The 20,860-nt window shown below is 36.9% G+C and overlaps 1 protein-coding gene across 1 annotated transcript; it reads left to right on the top strand.

Moving 5' to 3' along the window:
* The first annotated feature begins 3,930 nt into the window (after positions 1-3,930).
* LOC138702905 (uncharacterized) lies at positions 3,931-15,744 on the top strand. Its single transcript, XM_069830303.1, has 3 exons — positions 3,931-4,039; positions 12,985-13,192; positions 13,825-15,744. The coding sequence occupies exons 1-3, from the start codon at positions 4,028-4,030 to the stop codon at positions 14,193-14,195; spliced, it is 591 nt and encodes a 196-aa protein (XP_069686404.1). The 5' UTR covers positions 3,931-4,027; the 3' UTR covers positions 14,196-15,744.
* Positions 15,745-20,860: the final 5,116 nt, after the last annotated feature.

Here is a 20,860-nt window from a genome sequence, read left to right as displayed (position 1 = left end):
TACGCGTACTTATTTGTACATTCTTAGGATCCCAGCAAGTACTGTTCACAAATTGCTATGACTGAATTGGGCCTATAAGATTACTTACTTACTTACTTACAAATAGCTTTCAAGGAACCCGCAGGTTCATTGCCGCCAACACATAAGCCCGCCATGGGTCCCTATTCTGTGCAAGATGAATCCCACCTCTCTCATATTAATTTTATTAGTATCCTCCCATCTACGTCTCGGAGTCGACCTGGTTGGCGAGTTGGTATAGCGCTGGCTTTCTATGCCCAAGGTTGCGGGTTCGATCCCGGGCCAGGTCGATGGCATTTAAGTGTGCTTAAATGCGACAGGCTCATGTCAGTAGATTTACTGGCATGTAAAAGAACTCCTGCGGGACAAAATTCCGGCACATCCGGCGACGCTGATATAACCTCTGCAGTTGCGAGCGCCGTTAAATAAAACATAACATTTAGCATTTCTACGTCTCGGCCTCCCCAAAGGTTTTTTTCCCTCCGGCCTTCCAACTAACACTCTATATGAATTTATGGATTCGTCCATACGTGCTACATGCCCTACCCATGTCAAAAGTCTGGATTTAATGTTTCTAATTATGTCACGTGAAGAATACAATGCGTGAAGTTCTGAAATGTTAACTATTGCTGAACGTGTTGCCGTTGTGACATGGCGTCTACAGGGTGTTCCATACGATGAGCTGCGACGACGGTTTCAACGGAAATTTCGAAAGGATGGGCCAACGAATAAATCCATATGGAAGCTGTTGAATAAGTTTCAACGAACAGGCAATGCTGCTGACTAGTCTCGACCAGGTCAACCTTCCACAAGCCCGATGCTATAAGGGAGTCAATTGAACGGAGTCCTAAATCTGTACGTTGTCAATTGCAAATTCCGAAATCAATAGTGTTCAAAGTGTTGAAGTTCACCTTGAAGAAGCGTGCATATAATTTGCAAGTGTTACACCAGTTGCATGAAGAGAACCTTGCGGAACGGATGGCGATGCGCATAGATTTGCTGGATTCTGTGGACACTGATGATTTAATGTCGCACGTGTTGTTCAGTGATGAGGCAACATTCCATGTAAGTGGACAAGTGAACCGGCATAACTGTCGGATTTGGGCCGACAAACCTCCAACGGATATCAGAGACAGACTAAAGACCAATGTGTGGTTAGGAATCACGCAGACAAAGTTCTGTGGACCATTTTTTATGGCGATTTTTTAAATCCAAGGACTTACTTACTTACTGACTTACTTACTGGCTTTTAAGGAACCCGGAGGTTCATTGCCGCCCTCACATAAGCCCGCCATTGGTCCCTATCCTGAGCAACATTAATCCAGTCTCTACCATCATATCCCACCTCCCCCAAATCCATTTTAATATTATCTTCCCACCTACGTCTCGGCCTCCCCAAAGGTCTTTTTCCCTCCGGCCTCCCAACTAACACTCTATATGTATTTCTGGATTCGACCATGTCCTGCCCATCTCAAACGTCTGGATTTTATGTTCGTAATTGTGTCAGGTGAAGAATGCAATGCGTGCAGCTCTGCGTTGTATAACTTTCTCCATTCTCCTGTAACTTCATCCTTCTTAGCCCCAAATATTTTCCTAAGAAACTTATTCTCAAACACCCTTAATCTCTGTTCCTGTCTCAAAGTGAGAGTCCAAGTTTCACAACCATACAGAACAACCGGTAATATAACTGTTTTATAAATTCTAACTTTCAGATTTTTTGACAGAAGACTAGATGACAAAAGCTTCTCAACCGAATAATAACTCGCATTGCCCATATTTATTCTGCGTTTAATTTCCTCCCGAGTGTCATTTATATTTGTTACTGTTGCTCCAAGATATTTGAATTTTTCCACCTCTTCGAAAGATAAATCTCCAATTTTTATAGTTCCATTTCGTACAATATTCTGGTCACGAGACATAATCATATACTTTGTCTTTTCGGGATTTACTTCCAACCCTATCGCTTTACTTGCTTCAACTAGAATTTCCGCGTTTTCCCTAATCGTTTGTGGATTTTCTCCTAGCATATTCACGTCATCCGCATAGACAAGAAGCTGATGTAACCCATTCAACTCCAAACCCTATTATGCTGAACTTTCCTAATGGCATATTCAAGAGCGAAGTTAAAAAGTAAAGTAAATCCAAGGACTACACAAGAAGAGTGTCTTAACGTTGATGAACTGAAACAAAGAATTCGTGACGCAGTGTCACTAATCACACCACAGTTTCTGTGAAATGCATTCCGTGAAACCGTGTCCAGATGTGAATTGTGCACGGACATCGATGGACGACATGTCGAAAGGAACCAATGAGTGTGTATGAGTGAGTTTGTAGTATACAATCGTCTTATGAATACAAATATCATGAACTATAGTCCCGTCGCTCTAATTTCCGGCAGCCAATCACGTTGCAGGTCGGCTACATTTAAACGTGTGCGTCTTGTGATTCGCTGATGAAAATGTAAAGCATTTCCTAAGGCTGGATAAATACTTAATATATAATCGCCCGCCATTTCGGCTCTTTCGTTGGCGTTCGCAGAAAGCACACAAGGACGTTATTTGCCGCTCAATTATTTGCTGAATTACAGTGCGCTTCATTTATTATCATAGGAGCTACGACATGATAATGTTTAACGGTGTGGCAAATAGATCCCTCGTCTGGTAGCTCGGCAACGAAAGAAGAAAAACGGCGAAAGATACTACCTACCTAGACTTTATAGAGTCTTGACTTCCTAAGACGTAAGCATGTCCGATATCATATATCAAAAAAGTAGCCAAAGAATATTATATGCAAGAATGGAACGAAAGATGGGTCAATAGTGATAAGGGAATTCTTATAAAAGAGCTGTATTTTCCAACGGTCTATGATCGTAATAAATGTAAAGTAATAACGCCAAATTTCGTACTGACACAGTTTTTGACTGGGCATGGAAAATTCGGGGAATACTTAAATAGATTCCATATTAAAGACGATGCAACTTGCATTTGTGGGGAGGAATCTCAAGATGTCAAACATGTATTATATGATTGTCCAGTCTTTTGCCGTGAAAGATACGAGCTTGAGTTGTTACTGAACACTTTAAATTATACATTTACCAAAGCGTTAACCAATATACTTACCAACTCCAAATCATGTAAGTATTTCATGTCCTTCTTGAATAGAATATTCGTGAAACTGTAAAATGTTAAATTATTCCGGGGAAAAAAATCGTATTAGTTCTAATCAACTATAATAAAACTTTAAGTCTTCAATTTCGCATACTATAATATTGTACTATTGGTTTTAATTTTTATTTTAATTAGGCATTTTATTTCTAATTTTGAGCCATGTCTTGTAATACCTGATTATTGCCAATTGTTGTTACTAAATAATGTATTTAATTCGTAAATTTTAAGCCATCTCTTAGTATAGCTATTTATTGCTTCGAAAATAACATGTTTAATAATTGTAACCTTGACCACAATTTTGTATTATAATTTTATTATTGTTTATTGCTTATAAAATATGTATTTTGATACCAACTATAACCCTAATATACCTCAGGGTGAAATAGGGTTTATTAAATTAGATAATAAAAAAGGGGGAGGAGTCACGCCGGGAATAACAGCGTCGCGACTATATATCGTTTTCATGAAAATAGTTACTTATTTTATGGACAGCCTGTATAAAAGTAAAAACATAAACTAAAAAGGATAAGAACATAAAGGAAGAGTTTTAAAATGAAAGACAGAATGACAGAAATAAAGAGGGAGAATATAAATGGGTTGAAACATAAAGAAACTGAAAGTGACAACTGCGGAAATGACCTTGATGTGGTTTTTGCAGGCGGCAGGCTACTGTGACAGTTGGCACTATTACAAGCACCGAGTTACGGTCGGTGGCTTCTTTCTTGCGTCCCTTTTTCGCTGAAGTCGTCGAGTTCCTTACCGGGTTTTGTTGGTGCCGAGGGGCGTCGTATATATGAGGGGGGCAGAGGTGGGTCCGGCAGTTCACAGGTGTCGACGTGACCATGCGGTTCCTCGTGAGTACAATTACATTACTACTGTAGCACGTGTAATAAATTGGTGTAGGAGGACAGATTCCGAGATTTCATGTATGTATTTACTGAGTGTGTGCCGTAACATGGGACTGCTAATAATAATCATACAGAGTTTTTCAAAGGTAACGCTTAATTGCAATTAAAATTGAAGACATTATTACAATAACAACCCCTGTCAAAATTGCTATTTTTCAATAGAACAACACGTCAGCTGTTTCCGTACAACTTGTGTTTATCCTTGTGACTATTGCACATGACATGTGTCATTTTTGGAGTCTATAAACATTTGAAATAGTAGCAAATGTGTCCTTTACTCAATTTCATTAAAAATGACTAGGGCTGTTTTTGTAATAATGTCTTCAATTGAAAGAGAGGATTTTGGACAAAAACCTCAGACACCTCGAACCTTGTATTTAGAAAGGAATATTTTTATGAAAACAGAATATTTTTGCGACTATTGTACGTCACCGAGAACATTTTTAAACTACATCCTACCGTTTTTAATATCATCTGAAATATATTATACTAGTGGCTTGTGCAGCAAATACTGAAAACTAAGTGCATAGACGTTCAAATAAAAAAGTTTCACATTTACTTTCAATGAAGAATACCAGACATTTTGAAAGTTATTTGCTTCCATAATAATGAAACATACTCCCTCTGAATGGTTTTCTATGCCAAATACTTTTTCTTGAACCTATCCACTTTCAGTTTTTGAGTTTCAATGCGAAAACGCAAATAACAATATTAGGACGATCAGTGGGTTTTTCATGTGGGAGTAAAGCAATAGCTATTTCAGGTCATTGCGGATTGTAGGTGAAAGTTAAGAAAATATCAGGTCTGTCATGCTTTCCAACAATAGACACAGCGTCTTGGTATAGCTGCTACATGTTTCGTGAACTACCTTGAAATGTAGAGGGTAGAATAATTTTATCCTGCTAAGAGATCTTGCTGAAGTGATCGGGACATTACAACATTTTGTAGGCCTCTTATTTTCAGTAAGCAATATCTTTTGGTCTTTCCTTAGGCATTATAATTTTTGTGCTTTCTCCAGACAATACTGAAGAGAATCACTCATATAAATATCTATATCACTTACTTACAAATGGCTAATTAAGGAACCCGGAGATTCATTGCCGCCCTCACATAAGCCCACTATTGGTCCCTATCCTGAGCAAGATCAATCCAGCCTCTACCATCATATCCCACCTCCCTCTAATTCATTTAATATTATCCTCCCATCTATATCTGCCTTCCTCAAGGTCTTTTCCCTTCAGGTCTTCCAACTAACACTTTATATGCATTTCTAGATTAACCCACACGTGCTACATGCGCTGCCATCTCAAACGTCTGGATTTAATGTTCCTACTTATGTTAGGTGAAGAATACAATGCGTCTAGTTCAGCACTGTGTAACTTTCTCCATCCTCCTATAACTTCATCTCTCTTAGTCCCAAATATTTTCCTAAGTATCTTATTTTCTAACACCCTTAATCTCTCTTCCTCTCTCAAAGTGAGAGTCTAAGTTTCACAACCATAAAAAACAACCGGTGGCATAACTGTTTTATAAATTCTACTTTCAGCTTTAAATATCTACACCACACCGCCATTAGATATATGGAAAAGACCCATACCACTTCATTAATAACTATAAAAATATTTGATTTTTAATAACAATATTAGACTATTATCTTACGTATGTTTTGTAGTTTTATGTACAGTTTTTATTTTAGTAGGTTATTTTACGATGCTTTATCAACATCTTAGGTTATTTAGCGTCTGAATGAGATGAAGGCGATAATGCCGGTGAAACGAGTCCGGGGTCCAGCACCGATTGTTACCCAGCATTTCCTCATATTGGGTTGAGGGAAACCCCCGGAAAAAACCTCAATCAAGTAACTTGTTCCGACCGAGAATCGAACCCGGGCCATCTGGTTTCGCGGCCAGACGCGCTAACCGTTACTTCACAGATGTATATGTGTGTATATATGTATGTATGTGTGTGTATATATAGCCGCCACTCAGTAAATTATAGAAATGAAGATCTAATTTAAGATATTCTCTACATCTACTTACATAACCCCAAAACGTTTCACTTTCATATCATCAATATAGCATTAATATGTATAATTAATTAAAAATAGTCACATCATGGCATTAACTATAATAATATTCCATTTCTAATGGTAATAATGTCATCAAAGCACCTCAAGTTTTGTAGATTTTAATATCCATACACAGCTGTATTCAGAAAATTACACATCGCAGAATCAGACCTGTAAATTATTTTCAGCAAGTCTTGAAATTTTTAAATTGAATTTGAGCTCTAAATATGTCAGCAATCCTGCAGGTCATGGTCTTCGTATAATAGCCCAATGTTTATTGTAGTTTGTGTGTTGTTTTCTTCTTCTTCTTCTTCGTCTTCTTCTTCTTCTTCCCTTCAAATATTAGGCCAAATGGCCTGTTACGATCTCACAGTTGAATTTCATCCGAGGCTTATTGTGAGATTTGAAAGCAGTTATGAAATTACTGCCCAACGGGTTGCCGGTCCGAAAAGGTAGAACTGGTGGGGTTCCCACCTATACAGCATTTCCTCTGTATATGATGTTGTGGTTATACCGCCAATACCCGGTCCCCAGAGCCTCATCTGTAAAAGCAGGTTGCACCACGGGCAGGTTGAGGATGGGATTTGGATAGGAGAGGTTATAGAATGCACATCACTATCCCTTGCAACCCTGTTTTATACTGAAATGCAATTAATTAGTTCTCAAAACTGACGAAAGATGGATTTTGCAAAATAGGAAAATTATGTAGCAAAACTAACGCTTCACTGAAAGTTACTATTTTTCTGAAAATCCTTGGATGCCAAGCTTCAAAATGACGGGTCATTCATTAAAATCCGTTCAGCCGTTTTCCCGTAATTTCCATTACCAGTTCAAATTATATATATATATATATATATATATATATATATATATATATATATATATATATATTAGACATCACAAAATCAGGTCTGTAATCGCAACATGCCTTAAGTCCAATGGCTACACTATCTATGAAAAAGTCCATGGAATAGCGGATACTGGAAGTCATCGGCGTATTGATATTATAACATTTAAACCTGGAGAGACAAAAGGTTATAATCTGGATTCGATCATCAGATTCGAGACGCATCAGAATCAACCCGAGGAGGTTAATCTAGAGAAAAGGAGAATTTATGAACCCACTATCCCTTATTACAAAACATCATATAAACTCAGGGATATAGAAGTCATCGGATTAATGCTGGGCGCTAGAGGGACCATAACAAAACAATTCGTGTCATTCTGTCATAAAGTTCGAGTCCCAACAACAACAATTAAGGAAATTTCTATTACAGCTTTGAAGGGTTCTCTGCAGATTTTACGGCGACATTTGTATTTCAATTCAAATTACAGTTGAATTTTCTCAGTTTATTTTTTTTACCTGTATTTTTTTATAAATTTTCATGATATGAAATATTATCTACTGCAAATTTTAGTTTCTTGTAAACAAATTTCTTGAAAGACATTTTTAATGTCATTTTAAATGTTACTGTTTAACATTCTTTTTCTTTGTCTTTGGCAACCTCACCAAGTTGAGGAAGATTCAATTGTTGTTATATATATATATATATATATATATATATATATATATATATATATATACAATGTTTAATTTGTTTTGTACAGAAACACTATGGTTATTACTATGGCATCAATTTAATTGTTGATACATTTTGATAGTTCCTGTTTTATGAAATCAGTTTTATTGATTAAATCAACATCAAACAATTTTAATAAAAAATATGGTCAAGTTTCGGTCCCCTACGGCCACTTCCAACGGACTCCTAACGAATATTCACACGTTTATCACTGGGATTGTGGCGCTGGAAATCAATTTAGAACACATTTCAATTTTCATTGTAGAATATAAATGCAATTATCACTGCAATGACACAATAATTCTTGCAGATAACACAGAAACAACTTCGGAAACTTAATTAACAGAGTCGCAATTTCACTTTACTTCCACTAGATGACTCTTGAATTCCAGCAGATGGTAGGCTATAGGCGTAGCAGGGATGCCAATATCGGCAAATGAAATGAAACTGTGAGGAATGTTACAACAGGTGTGCTAGACGTTAGGAATGTTACAATAGGTGTGTAGCACGTTAGATTAGGTTAGGTTAGGTGTGGTGTGTAAGATAATATGAATGGTTACCACAGTTGGCGACACTGCAATCATTCTCCCATTCCACCTCAAATAACGTCACAACGATGGAATATGGCCGCCTTCTTCCTTCAAGTACGACGATTTTTCCTATATAAGTAAGGAACCTATTTAGGGCGGGTTATGTGGGACCACAGCTCTCCCAGTGATGACATCGAGTTTCTACTACTCCACTCTACAAAACTAAGGTATTTTCAGTGTTTGTTTTTAATTTCCTATACTGGCAATACATGACTGAAGCTTCACCAAAAATATTTTATGTCTCTATTATGACCATGATCTCTGAATTTCGCTTCTAATCTGCTCACAGTTCATTGAGAAATAGGTGGCCGCTTTGGATGAGTTTCGTGAAATAGTGTGTACGTCTTTTGTCACCAAATCCTATCATCATCAGAACCTATCCAGTAAATTCTTTTATTAGTAATGGATAATGTAACTGTTGACAGAATGATAGCCAGAGAAAAGGTGACAATAAGGAAGGGGAGGCAGAAGGAAAAATACGTAAATAGTCCGCAGACAGAGTCACCAATTAACCAACATTTTTGTCATTATCCTCAAACCACTGTATTCATGCTGTCCCGTTGAAGCAACAATGGCTCAAGATGTTTTCCGGATTCTAGACTTCTACCACAGTCTAGTATATACAGTCACGAAGCTCAATACGTAGGAAATATGTATCCATAGATAGTTGCTAACCACTAGGATCGCTACTATCGCCTCATCACAGACAATGCGAAATAGTACTGGCACAGTCTATTGTTCCTAGTAACCTCAACAACTCAAGCTTCGTGACTGCATATACTAGATAGACTGTGCTTCTACCCCATTCAAAAACTACAGACAACGTGTGTTGTTCGTTGCTAAGTCGAAGTGTCTAGCACTGTCGAAAGCTTAGCCGTTTAGCTTTGTGTAATGCTTATTGACATTTCTCATTGTACTTTTACATATTATAGGCCTATATTATCACACTTGACTGACTTTTCATGGTCAATTCGCAAAGAAAGATAGCTTAGGCCTACTTGATGGGAGATAACCCAGAGGGCTTTCGTTTCATCGCCTTAAATCTAGATATTTTGTCGCGAATCGAATCCGATCGTTTTGAAGGGAAATCTGAAGTTATAAACATGTAAGAAATACATATTACACTAATTTCAGCTCACAGAGTATCCACTATATTTTTATACGAAGCCCAGGTTGATAAACAATTTTTGTTCAAGGTTATGTACAAGCGTAGAAAATCACCAACAAAATGATCCTTGTCTTTACCATTATTTACTCAACTGAAGAAATTTTACGCTTACCTACGGCAGTTTCCTTGTCTGTAAACCAACACGTTCATAAAAAAAAAGCACAACATTAACTTCACACAATTTAAAGTCAAACAAAATTCGCACACTGTCACTCAAAAACCTTTAACGAGAGATAAGGTTAAAAAGAAAGGAGGGAGAAATCCAGGCAAATATGCTTGAAATCTGTCCGCGACGGATATGACGTCAAACTACATCTTTTACACCCCGCAAAATAACGCCAAATATTCAATTACTATTATCGGTTTCGGTCATACGTAGACGATTTAGAATGGATGTGGAGGTAATATAAGTATTACCAGATTATTATATCAATGTACATTTCACTGTATATTATTTTATTAAAAGTGTTCTAGTGATATGGACTGAACACTTCGTTTCCACAATCTTTCTTTTATCGAGAAGGATGTTGGCACTCCTTCATATGTTAAAGCATAGGGGGACATATCAATGGACATATTCTACAGTAGAGTCCAACAGAATATTAGCTTATTAATAAAAAATAACACCTGCTGAGCTTGACTACACTTTTGAAATATTCACGACATGAAACAATTCGTAATCTTAATAATACGAACAAAACAGCTGACAAACACTCCGGAAAAAGAGATGAACTATGGGTAATTTATCGGCAGCAGCAACCACCGTTATCACATGACATAATCACAGGGTTGTCATAAACTTGGGAACTAAGATTTCCAATAATTCTGAACACTGTTCTGTATGGTTTACAGTCTCAAAAAATTTAAGCCACTTGTCTTGAACTTTTCCGCTTTCCCATTCATGAACATCCATTCAAACACTTCAGATTCTGAAAACTGCAATATTTTTTTTTTTTTTTAGGCAAGTCAATGTCTCTTCTATATCATCATATCACGTCTATATCACTATTTGTTTTAAAGTTTTCAACAAGTTCGGCTAATTAACAGAATAGATACAATATACGTATTGTAGTAACCTTAAAATACAAAGAAGCTGTAAACCAATTAAAATCCATCCCGAATGAATTTGTCGAGACACCGGGACAGTGAACTCAAAAGCGGTGACAATCCCGGAAAACCGAGACATATGGCAACCCTACATAATCATGAACTTCTGATCATTACCAGCATTATCATAACTAGTAACATCAGTAGCATAACCACCAATTGTAAAATCACCAATAACATCAATAGCACTACCGTAAATAGTAACCATCATCAAGACTATAAATTGTTATCATCAGTAAGAACATCAATAAAACTGCCATCATCAGTAGTAGCATCATTATCACCATCAGTAGTATCATCAACAGCAACATCAACAGTACTGTTATTATTAGTAGCATCATCATTATGAATACCACCAGTAGTATCATCAACAATAACAACAGCATTATCATCAGAACCACATCACCATTAGTATAATCAGCAGTTATATTAACAGTTGTTATCATCAGTAATATCACCACCAGTATTAGCAATAACAACAGCATTGTTATCATCAGTAATATCATCATTAATATCAACAATAACATGAGCATTGTTATTAGTAACATCACAAGTATCAGCAATAACAGGACTGTTATCATCAGTAACATCACCAGTATCAGCAATAAGAACACTATTGTTATTATCAATAACATCATCACCAGTATCAGCTGTAACAAAGCACTGTTATCATAAGTAACATCATCACCAATATCAGCAATAACAACAGCATTATTATCAATATCAGCAATAACAACATTATCATCAGTAACATCACCACCAATATCAGCAATAACACCATTGTTATCATCAGTATCATCACCAGTATCAGCAATAACAACACCATTATTATCAGTAACATCACCAATATCAGTAACAACACCACTGTTATCAGTAACATCACCAATATCAGAAATAACAGCATTATCATCAGTAACATCACCAGCAATATAAAAATAACACCATTGCTATCAGTATCATCACCAGTATCAGCAACAACAGCATTATTATCATCAGTAATATCACCACCAATATCAAAAATAACAACACCATTGTTATCAGTAATATCACCAATATCAGAAATAATAACACCAGTATCATCAGTAACATCACCAGTAATATCAGCAATAACACTATTATTATATCGCCAGTATCAGCAATAACAATAGCATTTATATCATCAGTAACATCACCAGCAATATAAAAATAACACCATTGCTATCAGTATCATCACCAGTATCAGCAACAACAGCATTATTATCATCAGTAATATCATCACCAATATCAAAAATAACAACACCATTGTTATCAGTAATATCACCAATATCAGAAATAATAACACCAGTATCATCAGTAACATCACCAGTAATATCAGCAATAAAACCACCATTGTTATCAGTAACATCAATATCAGAAATAACAACAGCATTGATATCATCAGTAACATCAACAACATCAGCAATAACATCATTGTTATCAGTAACATCAATATCAGAAATAACAACAGCATTGGTATCATCAGTAACATCACCAACAATATCAGCAATAACATCATTGTTATCAGTAACATCAATATCAGAAATAACAACAGCATTGATATCATCAGTAACATCAACAATATCATTGTTATCAGTAACATCAATATCAGAAATAACAACAGCATTGGTATCATCAGTAACATCACCAACAATATCAGCAATAACAACAGCATTGTTATCAGTAACATCATCAATATCAGAAATAACTGGTATCGTCAATAACATCACCACCAATAACAACAGCATTGTTAACGTCAGTATCATCACCAACAGTATTAGCAATAACAAGAATATTGTTATCATCAGTAATACTATCACCAATATCAGCAATAACAACAGCATTATCATCAGTAACATTATCACCATTATCAGCAATAACAACAGTATTGTTATTATCCGTAACATTAACATCATCATCATCATCATCATCATCATCATCAGTATCAGCTATAACAGCATTATCATAAGTAACATCATCATCAATATCAGCAACAACAGCATTGTTATCATCAGTAGCATCACCAGCATTATCAGCAATAACAACACCACTGCTGTCAGTAACATCACCACCACTATCAGCAATAACAACAGCATTATTATCATCAGTAACATCACCAACAGTATCAGCAATAACAAGAACATTGTTATCATCGGTAACATTATCACCAACATCAACAATAACTACAGCATTATCATCAGTAACATTATCACCAAGTATCAGTAATAACAACAGCATTGTTGTCATCAGTAACATCACCACCAGTATTATTAACAGCAGTAACATGAGCATTATCATCAGAAGCATCAGTAGAGTATCATTGTGTTACTGCTGTACCGGTACTCCTTGCCTCTTTTCTGTAGGCTCTGGTCATCGCTCTGGCAGGTGCCGCTGGGGCAGTTTCTGTATCCGAGGATGAGGACTCCAGAGCAGAAGCGACTGGGTTCGATGGTTTTGGAGGCTTCGGTGGATTCAAGGCCTTCCACCAGTTCCACGGCCTCATGAGCAATGCATTCGGTGACCTGGAGGGCCAGTTCGACTCCAGCGGCTTCGACAAGAAGTTTGATGCAGGTACAGAATAACGTGGACATTTCCATTGCAGCAATTTTAAGTTCTCTGTCCCTGTCTATTCCTTTCTCTACTTCTCTCTCCTTTTACCTCTTGTTTCCTTACAATCACAATCTCTTGCATTGTCTTAAAAGTATAATAAATCTTCCGGTACCGTCCTTAAAACAATAGTCTCGACTACCAGTGTAGCTCAGTCGAATGATGCGCTTGCCTACTGATCTGGAGTTACGCTTGGGAGTGGGTTCGATTCCCGTTTGGGCTGATTTTCTTGTTGGGTTTTTTCCGAGGTTTTTCCCAACTGTAAGGTAAATGTTAGGTAATCTATGGCGAATCCTCGATCTCATCTCGCCAAATATCATCACCATCTCGCTATCACCAATTCCATCGACGCTAAATAACCTAGTGCTTGATACAGCGTCGTTAAATAACCAAGCAAAAAAATAAAAAATTAAATAAAACACTTCCTGTAATTTGTATCTTCGGCTTTTTCCCTTCACCTTGGGCTCCCAATATTCTTTTTATTTCTACCATTAAGCCCTCTTCTGTGTGGTCTTCCGCCAGGTCAATTATTAGCTCTTTGTAATGGTGTTACATATGTAACGTCTCACTCAGACTTTATACTCACTATTTTGCAGGATACGCACAGAACTTCCTGGACGGTATCGACCACAACAATTTTGGTTCTGAAGCAGGCAGCTCTCCCTCCACACAGGGACGGCTTGTACCGGCCCCTCAGAACACACGATTGTCAGTGCCTAGACATCAACCCCAGCCTATCCGAGCCCCACCTCATTCACATCTCACCAAGGCAGTGGTCAAAACACCGTACGCGGTGCGCGAACAAGGGCTCTCCGCATACAGTCGTAGCCGTCTGCCGCCGCCCAGGACAGCCCAGAGTGTGTCGAGATACCCCACAGTGACAGTGGCGGCCCGAAAGAGCAGCAGTGGCGGCTCCAGAGATTACACAAGGGAGAAGAACCAAGGATTTGACTTTGGAAACTATTGAAGGCCTCTTCAATGTAAGAAAAGAGGAATATGCCAAGTGTTCTGTAAATACTAACGAAATCCTTTAATTAACGGCCCTTTTCAAATGGAACACATTGTAATATGGCGCCAATAGAGCCATGGTGGAATGATAAAGTTTGGAGAAGATCAAGCACTACAAGACAGCCTGCTCCCACTACAAAACTCACAGTATTTTTCAAGAGTTAAAGGACAATTACAGCTGAGTTTTTTCATTTATTTCCTTGAAACAGAACTCAAAATTATTTTTCAGTAGCCATTTTATAATTCGCAACAGTGACATGGAATTACTAAAAGAAAACCTGGCCCAGAACAGTTCTGTGTCTTCCTCTGTATCATTCTTGCTATAAAACATGAACTACTCGTATTAATTCTGACCATTATGTACCCATTATACAGAAGTCGTCACCTGTGGTATAGGGAAATAAAGCTGGTAGGCTCATGTAGTAGATTTAGACACGAAAAAGAACACTATTTCTGACAGAGGGCTACATGCAAACTTTTCCGGCCATTTCTTGCCCATGTTGAAATTGGATATAGCACAGTATGCCTGTAATTGTGGCTAATTGAGCGTGGATTTCTCCCATCATCCACCAATAATCCATACCATATCATGTTCATAATGGAATCGTAGCTAGTATATAAATCAAGTTTGCCCTCTCAAACTTCCCTGATTTCACCAAACTCTCAAAAGAAAAAGGAAAATACGAGGACATTTTTGTCATCTTTATCAAGAAGTACAACTGAAACAATTTCACAGAAACAGTCAATAACAGGTTTCTACATGAGATCCCTCGGTAACACGAGTAATATTCAAATGATACTCAATTTCAGTCCAGGTTCTCTATAACATATATGAAATGATAGTTGCTACTGTTTCCACAATGCGATCACTTAAGTTCTTGAGGTCAGTCACCTTGGTGGAATGTCCTTAACATAGCCCCAAAGAAAAAAATGTAATTTAGTAATGCCGGAAGAGCTACTGTACCGCAGCATCCAATCCCACCATTCGGGAAAGTATTGTCCAGTGTTGCACACACAATGTTGCTCCAGCGAGATGGTGCTTCATCTTTTTGGAAGATTATGCTGGGCTGTTTGTGTGCAATCTCTGAAAATACGTATTGTTCTAGCATGTCTAGGGACGGAAGTGCTGTGACAGTAAGCTCAATGAAAAATAAAAGTCCAGTTATCACATCCTGCATAAGACTACACCATACATAATTGAGGTCTGCTTCGAATATACTCCATGACTATACGGGGGTTTTGAGAGTCCCATATTCGGACATTGTGCCGATTCACTTTCCCAGACAAATGGAAAGTTACCTGTCAGACAACTCAAAATATCTTGGTTCTTGTTAATAAGTTGTAGGATCTCAATTGAAAATTCTTGTCGCTGAGGTTTGCATTTGGCTTGACTTCTTGAACAATTTTGTATCTTATAGGGGTAATTTTTATGTTGCGTAATATCCACATTGACAGACAACAATCACCAGTGGGAGTGACGAAAATATTTGAGTTTAACTTTCCAATAAAAATGATAAAAATGACCCTGCGTCTGTGGTCTGTCTTTCGTAGATGATCAAAATCTGGAAACTCCAAGAAGGCCATCTTGTATAATTGATTTTCAAAATTAACAATTTTTTATATGGTATTATGTAGTTACTTGTATAACATTTTATTCCTATTGGACAGATTTCTCGACAATCTAAAAACAAATTCTCTAATAATTCCAGTTAAAATGTAGCTAAATTTTTAATTCTTTATATAGAAAGAATCTCACGAAACAATTCGCATTATGATGTTTCTTAAGCTATGGTTTTTTGTTTACAGCGATCATCGCCGGACGCACATTGCCGGCGATTATAAACACGAGATGATCGTTGGTGTTCATTGCTGTAAAGAAACCGTGCGTACTCATCTTAACTGCTAGCAACTCCAGGCGACAATCGCCAGCGATGTGCGCTCGGCAATAATCACCGTACACAAACCGTAGCTTAACTCAAGCATCTGTTTAAAAACAAAGAAGGATAGTTGAAAATGGCAAATCATGTCCAATCTCTATAAATGAACAGGTTCAAAATAGAATGTTTCATGAAAGTGCATAAAAATTCCAAATTCCAAATAACTTAACAAGTTGTTACGTCCTGGTCCTCGTCAAAGAACAGTTCCCAAGGTATCTGCAGTGAGGAGATTCAGTTCAGTACATAGGAAAAACAGTTTTCTTTGTTCCCAATTCATCTATACAAGGGTTTTTCAGGCGGCAGTGAACTATCAATATATCGATGGTTGAGAACCGGACTGTTCTAAGTCCAACTTTTTATAAGAAAGAAATCTATGTTTCATTGTGTTCCAGTTCTTGTCTGCATATATATATTAATCGAACAAAATTGTAAACATTCCTCTCCATAAGGCTGCTATGAAGCTATTCCAAATTGTTTCATGAAGCTTTGAATGTCAGGAGCTTAAAATAGCTCTCCCGAAAAAGAAAAATAGTAAAATGGACTTGGAACAGTCTGGTTCTGGGCCATCGATATCTGTCCCTATTTTAACCCCATATATTTAATAACATAACATTTTAACGAGACCAGATATAGGAATAAAATTTTATAAAACTATAGACCTAGCCGTAACGAGCTGCCTCTATGAAATGAAGTATAAACATTGAAAGAAAAAGACAGAAATACAATTCAAGCAGCTGAAATGAGCTTTCTGAAATCAGTAATTGAGTTACCGGATGAGATCGACTTAGAAATGATAATATAAGACAACAATTGAACATCTGGCATTTAGAAGATTAAATAATTGAATATAGAAACTAATGGCGGGATCATGTATAATCACTAGCAATAAATTTCCCAAACAAGCACTTAAATACCGCCCAAAAGAAAAAAGAAATATAGGAAGATCCAAAGAAAAACAGATACAATAGTTTCAAGGAGCCACAAAGAATCTAAAGGTCTAACGTTTGAAGTAGAAGAAGACAGATTAACTAAATCCAAACTGTGGGTCCTCAGTGAGGAATTAAGTCTTTCTGATCTTTTGCTTTACTCCAAGGCTTTTTGGATTTCCTATGATCTCTCAGGACTTTGGGGAATACTTGAAGCCCCCAAATTTTGGCCAAAATATCAGTCTCTTCTTTATCACATTAGTTTCCCTAGAACCCAAATTAAGTGAACTACATTACTTCTTTAGGCATTGCTACAGTCTTCAAGTAGCTCAAGGTAATTCTAAACGATTCCAATATATCCAAAGCAGATTGGATGTCAAAAAAAATATTGTTATCCAATGCTCAGCTATTTAGCAATGAAGCCATTTGCTGAGAAAATAAGAATGTATATGTGCACATTTCTACTTGATCTTCTCAGATTGTCCAATCCACAGGATAGAATTACATACACTTATAGGAAATATAATCCACATTTGTGTCTTAATCTACTACACAAGCCAACACCTCTCATTGAATAGTATGAAATTTAAACTAGGAATTGAAGAAATTCATAAACTTGCCAGACTTCTTTATCAGGGGTACTTTTTTTCCCCCCCCCCCCCCCACCAATCTATCTTCGATATTCTGTGTATGGGACTACTCTGGTATGCCTCATTTTAGCACAGGTAACATTTTCGCACCAACCAGAGGAAAATTCGACTCTGTCAAAATTTTGGTGAAAATATAGTCTTAAAGACTGGACATCTTCGAGTAATTAGGTTTTCTTATTCCACCATTACTCATATCATGATGTCATTGATTTCGTTGTTTAAAAGGACTGTTATATAAAGGATTGTTACACTGACCATATTCCCCTTTATCAGAAGCTATGAAGCATTAAGCCAAATACTCAACTTGTTTACATTGTTTTATTTGTGTATGTAGTTTTTTTTTTTGTAAATAAATGTTTGTATACCTGCAACCTAATGCATATTATAAGTTACATTTCACAGTATATTGTCTGAGTTTTCCTTGTGTACTGAATTCGATTCTTATAACAAGCCACCCAGATTTTAATGCCACAGGGGGAAAGGAACTGGTCACCCTACCCCATTATCTCCTGGCTTAGTTACCTTATTGGTGTTACTTATGAGTAGGACTATGAAAAGAGAGCAGTTAAAGCTAGTGATGGTACCGAGTATAGCTGCAGCGGGTGGAATGGGGTGAATTTTGCCTACAACTTGACGTAAGCAGCGGTACAGACCAACTTGACGTAAGCAGCAGTACAGTGTGTACCGGTGCTTACGTCAAGTTGTAGGGGAAATTCACTCCATTCCACCCGCCGCAGCTATACTTGGTACCATCACTAGCTTTAACTGCTCCCTTTTCATAGCCCTGCTTATGAGGTTTGAACCAGTCTTCGGACTGGTGACTAAACATACAACAAACATACATTCATTTCTATGCCAGCATATTAAATGGACCACAGTGACTACCCTCCACATACTGTTTTATTGCCCCAGTCCTTATTTTCTCCTACCATCAGACTGTATCTGTGATTGGAATGTTGTAGAGGGAGAAGGGATGATTGTGACAGCAGAATATGAGGTTGAGAAATTGGCCTTAAACTAGGTAAAGCTCGGTAGCAAGAATGTAGAAGAGGTTGAGAGATAAAGAGAGGAAGAAGAAGAAAGAATAAATGATAGATGAAAGAATAACTAATTATAGAAATAGAAAAATAGAAGTAAAAATAAAACGGAGAGAAACAAGGAAAAACAAAGAGAGAAAGGAAAAAAGACTAAATAAGAAGGAAAAACAAGGAAATAATGAAATAAACAAAGATAAATATAAAAATAAAAGATAGAAATATAGGGAAAAAAAAGAAGAGTGTAAGGAAAAAAAAAGACAGAGGAACTGAAAAAAAAGAAGAATAAAGGAGAAGAAACGAGAAAAAATAAAATAAAATAAACAAAAGAAAGCAACAAAAGAAAGAAATAGGAGGGATAGAAGAGAGGAAGCAAGGAGGAATAAAATAAATGAAAAAGGAAAGAAAGTGAGAAAAGAATCAAAGGAGAAGCTGGAAAGAAAGAGTACTGGTACAAGGAAGAATGAAACAAAAAAAGAAATGAGAAAGGAAGTAATAATGATGGAATTAAGAAATAACTATAAAGAGAGAGAAAGACCTACAAAACAAAGGAAAAAAGACGGAAATGAGTGAAGAGAGAAATATATTTATATAGAGAGAATAAACAAAAAAGGTGTAAAGGGTAGACATGAAAGAAATAATTTAAATAACGAATTAAAGGAGGAGATAGGTGAAAATTTTAACTTCTAAATATTTTGACTAGAGCGCTTATATTTTTTTTTATTTATTTTAATTTTATGCACTAATGCTCCTCTAGGAATATGTATACACTCTACAAAATTTAATTCATGTCACTTCAGTAGTTTTTGAGTTATATTTATGAGGTTCAAATCTGTCTTCAGACAGCTGACTAAACAACATTTTTTTTTAATGCGACATATTTTCAAAATCTATCTTTTCGCACAAATTTTACGTGTATCACACACAAATTTGTGTACAGTACCTCCGATATATTTAAAAAAACAATGAGTATCCAGAGTTTAAAAATGTATTCTGAGAAAAAAGGAAAAAATATTTACTTACTCAGGTCATAATTTTCAGAGTTTTCATACAGCATACAGAAAATAATAGTTTTAAAATTTTAGAACCCCTTAACTTTTGAATATGTAAAAATATGCTTAAAAATGCAACTGTCGAAAATCACTTTCCAAATATACTGTACAGTGAAGTATTTAAATATGACGTCATTATTGACAGTTCCAAGTGTGGTAGGATCCTGAAAATTTGATGACATACAAGATTTATTTCCGGCAGCAGAACGAAAAATTGATTTTCGACCACAAATATTAAAGGTCGAAATTTCACCCGTCTCCCTCTTAAAAGAAGAAAAATTTAATCAATGTTGAAAATGAAGAAATAAAGAAAAGGAAAGAAGAAAATTACGAAAAGGGAAAAAGTAGGAAAATGATGTACAGCTGAATGAATGATGTAACTTGTATAAAGAACAATATCCGTATAAATCGCTTTGCTAGTAGATCTTTATTAACAGCTGTGTACACAAGGTTGCGTGCTGGTCGCCTGGATGCACTGACATCAACTGGGCTGCAACCGAAGGAAGACAGGAGATGAAGAAGAGCGCAATCTGCTCATGACCAAGTATGCACGCTGTGATCATTACCAACTTCCTCGGACTTAACAGTCCATGGAGAGAGCATTTTGAGCACTTAATCTACACAACGAACTAAAATACAGTAATACCAACTAAACAGACAAAGAAAGAGAGAATATTGAGTCTCTCTTCCTCTACTAGGCCTTGTCTCCATAGTAAGCACCCTGGTTGTAGTACCCTTGGTTGTAGTACCCTGGGTACTTGTTGTTGTAGGGGTAGTATCCTTGGTAGTTGTTGTAGCCTGTGGGGTACCCAGCAGAATATGGACCGCGTTGTGCTGGGTAGTTGCCAAAGGGGTACCGGGTGTTGTTGTTGTTGTAATATCCCGGGTAGTATCCGCTGTTGTAAGGCCCATAGGCTCGTCCATCAAAGCCACTGGGGAAACTTCTGCGGTTGTTGTAGCGGTTGTTGTTGTAAAGGCCAGAGTTGTAGGCGTAAGGGTTGGTGTAGTAGTTGTCGTACGCTCCA

This window comes from Periplaneta americana, chromosome 7 (genome assembly GCF_040183065.1).
Source record: "Periplaneta americana isolate PAMFEO1 chromosome 7, P.americana_PAMFEO1_priV1, whole genome shotgun sequence".
Classification (NCBI taxonomy): domain Eukaryota; kingdom Metazoa; phylum Arthropoda; class Insecta; order Blattodea; family Blattidae; genus Periplaneta; species Periplaneta americana.
This window is presented reverse-complemented; position numbering and strand designations above follow the sequence as displayed.

What these genes read in the sequence shown, in the direction of transcription:
- LOC138702905 (XM_069830303.1), top strand. An exon ending in CGACAAGAAGTTTGATGCAG is followed by an intron (nt 13,193 to 13,824) that starts GTACAGAATAAC and finishes ACTATTTTGCAG; the next exon opens with GATACGCACAGAACTTCCTG.